The sequence below is a fragment of the Aspergillus thermomutatus genome (assembly GCF_002237265.1).
Source record: "Aspergillus thermomutatus strain HMR AF 39 chromosome Unknown NODE_55, whole genome shotgun sequence".
Classification (NCBI taxonomy): domain Eukaryota; kingdom Fungi; phylum Ascomycota; class Eurotiomycetes; order Eurotiales; family Aspergillaceae; genus Aspergillus; species Aspergillus thermomutatus.
This window is the reverse complement of record NW_020798104.1, coordinates 120,417-127,526: the sequence shown is the minus strand read 5'-3', so window position 1 is coordinate 127,526 and position 7,110 is coordinate 120,417. Positions and strand designations below refer to the sequence as shown.

The following is a 7,110-nucleotide window of genomic DNA, read 5'->3' as shown; positions in this document are numbered from 1 at the left end:
CCCTGCGCCCCCGGCCAACCCCCGCCAGGTGGCCTGGGATGCCCGCTGGAGGGCAGGGAGGCCATCTGCGCATGGAGGAGAAGCTCCGGTCCGTAATACCTAAGATTTCTAGATAGAACCTCAGTGTTTCCGGCGTTCTTCCCTTGTTTCCTCGTTTTTCCCGAGATTAGCTGACCCTCGCAGCGCGAATTTTTTTGGCCATAAGGATAAATTGCCCCGGTGTTATACCTGTAAAAAAACGAATGCCGTAAGTACCCCTATACACCTATACAGCTGTCACTTTTTCCGAGATTTACTAATAGATTCTCGGGTTTTCAGTGCCTGCAGCGCCCCCCACCCATGGCCCCAACGGGGTGTAGACAGCGACACCCCCCAATGTGCTCCAGAAAGATAAACCAGTGATTGGGACTGTGGCGACACAGTCCCAAAAGAAGCTCTATGAACAAGCACTTCATGAATATGAGACACAAGCTGCAAACTATCTCCAACGATTTGAGCGCCGGAACTGGGCCCGCCTCCCTAAAGACATCATGGCAGCTTTAATGGCGAACCGGCAAGCCGTACAGAAGGCGAATAGTGAGGGTTTTAACACTGTTCTGTTTATTAGTAGGCTGGAAGATCTCTCTCCAGCTGAAAGGGATCTCACAACACTTAAGCCCAATGTGGTTGAAAACTGTCCCAAGTGGGTACTCTGGAATCGTTCGGGTTGAATGTTGTCCAAGGCTTGTCGGATGTCAGCCAGAAACAGAGGATATTGTATGACCTCAACAAAGGAAAGGACTATTCCTTTCGAGCTGCGAAAGATCTCATCAATGCTGCCTACCTATCTTTCGATTCGGGTGCTTTCCAGGAGAAAGTGGATAGCTGGCTTGACCGGCAACACAATCAGTGGAATCTCAACTACACGACTTTATAGAAAATGCCTCGCGCCAATGCTTCTGCTCGCCGCGCTGGCCGCGGCCGTCCCTCTCGCGGTCGTGCCGCCGCGGCCGCCAATGCTCCTCTCCGTGGTGGTCGGGGCCGCTCCCCTCGTCGCGGTGCTCGTGCTGGTCGCCGTGCTGGTCGCGGTGGCCTCGCTGTTCAAGTCCCGTTGCCTGCGCCCCGTCCCGCCGCGCCTGCGATGTTTTGTTACCGGTGCTTGCAAGCACCAACGGTTCGCGCAGCGGGGGTGCTTCCTCCCTGCTCGGGATACTCTCCGTCGGGGAGGAAGTGCTCCCGCTGCGCCGGGATGCACCAGCCCTGCCTTTCGGTACGTTGGTTTCCCGCGTTTCTTGCTCGATGCATCTGCTGACTTTGCTCCCTGGCAGTTCCCGGCCACGGCTCTGCCGTTGGCACGTCGTGTGGTTTTGCTCTCCCGTGCCGAGGCTGCGTCTTTGGCGGCCGTCGTCAACTGACGAGGTCTTCCGTCAAACAATCCTGTCAATGTCTTTAGCATTGACCTGTCGCACTCAGCCAGAATTTTAGCGATCTTACCACACAATACATTTCGCAAAGTTGTCTGCCCTGCGGATGCCGCCATGTCAAGGAAGCCAAGAGACTCATAAGCCAGAAGGTCAAACCTGTTAAGCCAAAGCATGTCCATGTGTGCATCATACCCACAACAGACAAGGAAATTGTCAATTTGCCATTATTCCTTATCCCACATAGATGGCACAACACCACAATAATACAGCTGGATCTACCTTTGAAAAGATAGTTGGCCGTCCACCGAACCACCTGTGGAAAGAGACCTTGTAATTTCCGAGCAAAGGCGAAACAGAAAAATGGCGGGAGTCTTACAACGCATTCTTCACTGAGACCTCGCTACACTGAGCAGAGTGTTCCTGCTACCTGAAACGACATCCACGGATGGCCGCCAAGATATCAAGATGGCCGTGACTTTTGTTCTTGCGTATGTGTTGATAGCCTAAGTGGGGAGTTGCAGGTGCTGCGACTAGGATGCCGGCCCCGAGCGGGCAGACGCACTTGGTCTCGGGCAGAATCGTGGGCGCCGGCGCGAACGAGCCCGAGTGGACGCAGGATGAGTTGCAGTACTTCGCGACCTTGCGCGCGACCAGGTTGGACGTCGTGGTGGCGAACGACAGCCGCAAGGCGATCCCGGACAGGGACGGGAAGTACGTCGTGAAGAACGCCGACGGCACCTGCTCGGCCACGATGAACGCCATCCTCCCGGACCTGCCGCTGTCCGAGTTCAACCTCGGAGTCGGTGTTGATGTACTAATGAGGCTGGCTAGACCATTGAGTGAATGCTTGGTAATGCGTACGATCTCGCAACGATACTGGATTGGTACACTGGATTTTATGTCGCGGAAATAACTCAGCGTGTTGTCATATCCCAGAAGACAGTCAATGGTCCCATTCGCGTGACAGGATACCCTCTGACGCTACCCTTCGAGCACTTTTTCCTTCGACCCGCTAATCCTGGCGAAGGGGACATTGTCCTGGACAATTCGGATATGGAGACCATCGCGAAATTAGTCTGGAACGTACATTTCTTGAGGATATCGTTGAGCAAGTCTACACCCGTGATGAGAAGGGTTATATTTCATCGCTGCCTGTGAACGGATCATAAACAACTGCAGACAGTGGAAGTCAACTTGCCTTAAGAACATGCAGGTAAGTCTCTTGAATTATCCTATCCTCTATCAAGCTCTAATCAATCCCTAGGAACATGTCCAAAATAAGAAAGAAGTTGACGCAAACTTCATTGGGTCTTCGGGATGTCTGATTGATCAGATATCAATAAAGCGAAGATTAGGACCCAGTGGTACTCCCGGGTATAGCGACAGCAATGGTCACTCTGGTCGCGGCGTTGGAGAATGTCGACGAAGCACATCGTCGTGCCTTCTGTTGGAGGTGTTTGTCAGCCGACAAGCTGTAAACTGGAGAATATGACATTGTGATATGTCAACTGGGTGGCAGCCCAACACGCTTTCATCAAAGGCATTCATGCAGAGTTCGTTAGCTGTTACGGTGACGATCCATAGTCAAGGGTGCCGCTCGCCTTCGCGAGCTCAAGGAGTCGTTCCTGGTGCTGGAGGAGATATAAATTATAGACCGTCTATCCAGAGATACTACTCCAATGACAGTAGTTGCAGGCGTATTACTCCCAGTACCCTTCTAAGGTAAATAACTGTAGTTCGGTTGATGTCGCATACACTTTCGGAAATTGGAGATCTGACAGCGTCTGCGAGATCATCAGCAGACCAGCCCGGGTACAGTGTTCATAGTTGTCTAGCTCCAGACCGGAATGGATGTGAATAGGCAAGGTGCTGTTTGGACAGAGAAACCAGGTGTAGTTACTGATATAGCATATCTATGATTTCAGAAGTATCGACTAGCTGCCTCACAAGAAATTTGAAATTTCCATGCCCTTACTTACTCAATGTAGGCTGCAAACGCGAGGTTGTATAGGCAAACAGTCTGTATACCGCGTCACCTGTTGCTACTTCCTCGAATCTCCAAGTCATCACAACCACCACCAACAACAACACCGGACTCGCTTCTGGTTGTTGCCTCCAACCAATACCATGGCTGTAAGTACAGTTTACAATGCACAGGATACTGTTTAAGAAGATAGTCCTGTAGTTCCTGCTACAAGCCCACCTGCCCCGGCGCAGAAAGCTGCGCGACGCTGTACGCGATCTCAGACTTGGTCGTTACCTATGCGCAGGTGAGTCCATCTCGTCTCTGTCTGCAATGGTCCACAATCCATATCCTAACGAACGATGATATCCAGCAGTCCGAGCCGACCTCTACCCCTACGCTCAACTCCGCTCCAACCTCCGCTCCAACCCAGCAGATGCCAACTAAGCAAGCTTCCATCGACGAGAGTGACACCGAAGATGAAGAAAACTGGCAAGACAAGCTAGTCATCAAAGCAACGGAATGCATTTTCAATGACATCCAGCTCTCTGCTCCGCCCTTTCCGTTCAGACAACGCTGGGATATGGATGCCCGTGAGGTGATCAGCGAGCGGAAGAACCGGGGAACGAAGCGCAAGAGAAGGGAGTATGAAGAATACGAGGACGAGGACTACGAGTACTATAATCATGAGGACATTCGGAGGATATACGACGGGCTCATGGCTGCTGCTCTTGCTAATGTTGCTGTCGCGGATACCGGTGTTGCTGGCCCGGTGAAGCGGCGGAAGAAGGCGATGAGGAAGAGGAAGCAGGGTGGTGCTGCTGCTGGTGAAGGTGTCGCCGGTCCTGCAGGCGGCTCAGCTTAGAGAGATTGATGGAAAGAGTGGTGTTTATGAGTGGATGGAGTTTGATTTGTGATCATTATGATTCCGAATGAACGAGTGGCCGTTGATATGGAGCATAGATTTCCCCGCATTCTTGATTATTCTCCCCACTCATTCTGTAGACACAGCCTCTCTTTGCCAAAGGATTCACCAATGGGGTAACTGGTTATCAATCTCCATTGGCCTATTATGTCTCCATCAGTGTTCGAACCAGTAAGACTGACTCGCGAGGACCGAGAGCTAGATGCAGATGCGGAGAAGTCACTGATGAACCGAGGATGGACCGACAGACCGTCGGCAAACGGCAATGGTTGTTCAATTATGAGACGACTCATTCACTCGTTTGATTTTATCTTGCATGACATTTGCTCTCTGGTACTGCTTTACGTGATATCTTCAACTACATCGCCACGATGAGTCTAGGTATGTCTACATGCTCGCACTACACTCAGTCATAGTCAAGTATCAACGCATCTAATCCGAATAGGCGTCGCAGCAGCCGCAGCTGCAGGAGGTGCTACGCTGGCGGCGTATCTGAACGCCAAGTTCCACATCACCAAAGACATCTCGGCTCTGTACCTCGCGTGGAAAAGTAACCGTTCCTTCGAACAAGCTGGTACGGTGCCCTCCAACACTGCGAAAATCATGTCTGACGGGAACAGCCGCCCAGGGGCTCGGAAATGTCTGGTTCGTATTCCTTGAAACAGCAAAGAAGTACCCGGATATGGCCTGCCTGTGGACACGGGAGGGAATCTACACCTATCGCGACGTCCAGAACCTCGCTTGCCAATATGCGCACTACTTTCTTTCGAACGGTGTCAAGCAAGGGGACCTGGTGGCCTTTTATCTTCAGAACCGGGCCGAATTCATGATCGCGTGGCTTGGTCTTTGGAGTATTGGATGCGCGCCCGCTGCGATCAACTACAATCTTACCGGGGATGCATTGGTGCATTGTCTCAAGATCAGCGGAGCCAAGATTGTCCTGGTGGATGACGACGAAGCATGTCGCGCGCGAGTCGAGGAGAGCAGGGCCGCTATCGAGGGTCAACTGGGCCTGGAACTTACCTACCTAGGCCCCTCGTTCACCTCGCAATTATCCACCTTTCCCACCACCAAGCCACCCAAGGGTCTCGCGCTGAACATGTCGGGCGAGTACCCGGCCATCCTACTGTACACCTCCGGCACGACCGGCATGCCCAAGGGCTGCGCATTCACCATGTCACGACTGTACAGCACCCTCGCTCTGCGTCGCGGATCGATGGAGGACACGGATGGTCCCGGCGGGGACATTTGGTACAGCTGCATGCCACTGTACCACGGCACATCGGCCATCGCCATGATGGTCTGCCTCGCCACCGGCGTCAGCATCGCGCTGGGCAGGAGGTTCAGCGTGCGCAACTTCTGGCGCGATATCCGAGACTCCAACGCCACGACTTTTGTGTACGTCGGCGAAGTTGCGCGGTACCTGCTGGCGGCGCCGCCCTCGCCGCAAGACCGCAACCACCGCGTTCGCTGCATGTACGGCAACGGACTGCGACCGGATATCTGGGAGAAATTCCGGGACCGGTTCGGGGTCGGTGCCGTGGGCGAGTTCTTCAACAGCACCGAGGGGATCTTCGGGTTGTTCAATTACAACAAGGGCCCGTTTACGGCGGGCAGTGTCGGCCACCACGGACTGATCATGCGAGCGGTCATGCACAACACGTTTGTGCCTGTGGCGATCGATCCCACCACAGGCGATGTCCTGCGTGACCCCAAGACGGGGTTTGCGATCCGGTCCCCGTACGACAAAGGCGGCGAGATCATCGTCAGTGTGCCCAACGAACAAGCCTTCCAAGGCTACTGGCGCAACGAGGGCGCCACGTCCAAGAAGTTCCTGCGCGACGTCTTCAAAAAGGGGGATCTGTGGTACCGCTCCGGCGATGCGCTGCGCCGCCAGAGCGACGGCCGGTGGTACTTTCTCGATCGGCTAGGCGACACCTTTCGATGGAAGTCCGAGAACGTGTAAGTCTGGTCCCTTCTGAGCCTGACAATAGGTCCCTTCCGAGCCCGACAATACTAATGGATACAGTGCAACCGCCGAAGTGGCCGAAACCCTAGGCCAATACCCGGGCATCCAAGAAGCCAACGTCTACGGCGTGCTCGTCCCCAAACACGAAGGCCGCGCCGGCTGCGCAGCGCTGCAGCTCAGCCCCGACGCCCGGGACACGTTCGACTTTCGCGGTCTGGCTGCGTTTGCGCGCGCAAGACTGCCCAAGTACGCTGTTCCGGTGTTTCTGCGGATCGTGGAGACGTCGGCCCATATCCACAACCACAAGCAGAACAAGGTGCCCTTGCGCGAGGAGGGGGTCGACCCGGCTAAGATCGGGACCAAGGTGCCCGAGGGGCGGGACAATAAGTTCTACTGGCTTCCGCCGGGGGCGGAGGGATATGTTGAGTTTGGGAAGGGAGAGTGGGAGAGGCTGGTGGCGGGGGGGGCTCGTTTGTAGCTGTGCATCAAGGGATGAATATTCATTATGGAATGAAGATACCGAGGATAAACCCAACTCGAATGGAAAGTCTGAACCAGCGAGAGACAATTACAAATCCCTCAAATTAAACTGAAGAACAATCGACCGATTAACACTAAAGATATCTCCACCGACTAAGGAATTAGCACCGGATTAGACTCCCTGTTCAGCCCACGCGGTGGCTTCTAGCGTGCGCTGACCGGATGCCACACCTCTGCCGTTGCAACCGTGCAGGGTTACTACTACTTGATCGGTTGTGAGGGAATAAATATTGATAAATCAGGACGATCCTCGTTCAGCTCCTCGACTGCTACGGAGTACGTACTCACGGTGATAGAAGATGTTCCCCAC

The 7,110-nt window shown here is 53.9% G+C and overlaps 3 protein-coding genes across 3 annotated transcripts; all 3 read left to right on the top strand.

The window, feature by feature from the left end:
- Positions 1-932: 932 nt before the first annotated feature.
- CDV56_108806 (uncharacterized protein) lies at positions 933-1,394 on the top strand (the record flags this gene model as incomplete). Its single annotated transcript, XM_026762425.1, has 1 exon — positions 933-1,394. The coding sequence occupies one exon, from the start codon at positions 933-935 to the stop codon at positions 1,392-1,394; it is 462 nt and encodes a 153-aa protein (XP_026615901.1).
- A 544-nt stretch (positions 1,395-1,938) lies between these two features.
- On the top strand, positions 1,939-4,231 carry CDV56_108763 (uncharacterized protein; the record flags this gene model as incomplete). The annotated part of the gene is made up of 2 exons (XM_026762382.1): positions 1,939-2,214; positions 3,581-4,231. The coding sequence occupies 2 exons, from the start codon at positions 1,939-1,941 to the stop codon at positions 4,229-4,231; spliced, it is 927 nt and encodes a 308-aa protein (XP_026615900.1).
- A 431-nt stretch (positions 4,232-4,662) lies between these two features.
- CDV56_108701 (putative very-long-chain acyl-CoA synthetase family protein (CefD1)) lies at positions 4,663-6,738 on the top strand (the record flags this gene model as incomplete). Its single annotated transcript, XM_026762320.1, has 4 exons — positions 4,663-4,672; positions 4,737-4,865; positions 4,912-6,253; positions 6,321-6,738. The coding sequence occupies 4 exons, from the start codon at positions 4,663-4,665 to the stop codon at positions 6,736-6,738; spliced, it is 1,899 nt and encodes a 632-aa protein (XP_026615899.1).
- Positions 6,739-7,110: the final 372 nt, after the last annotated feature.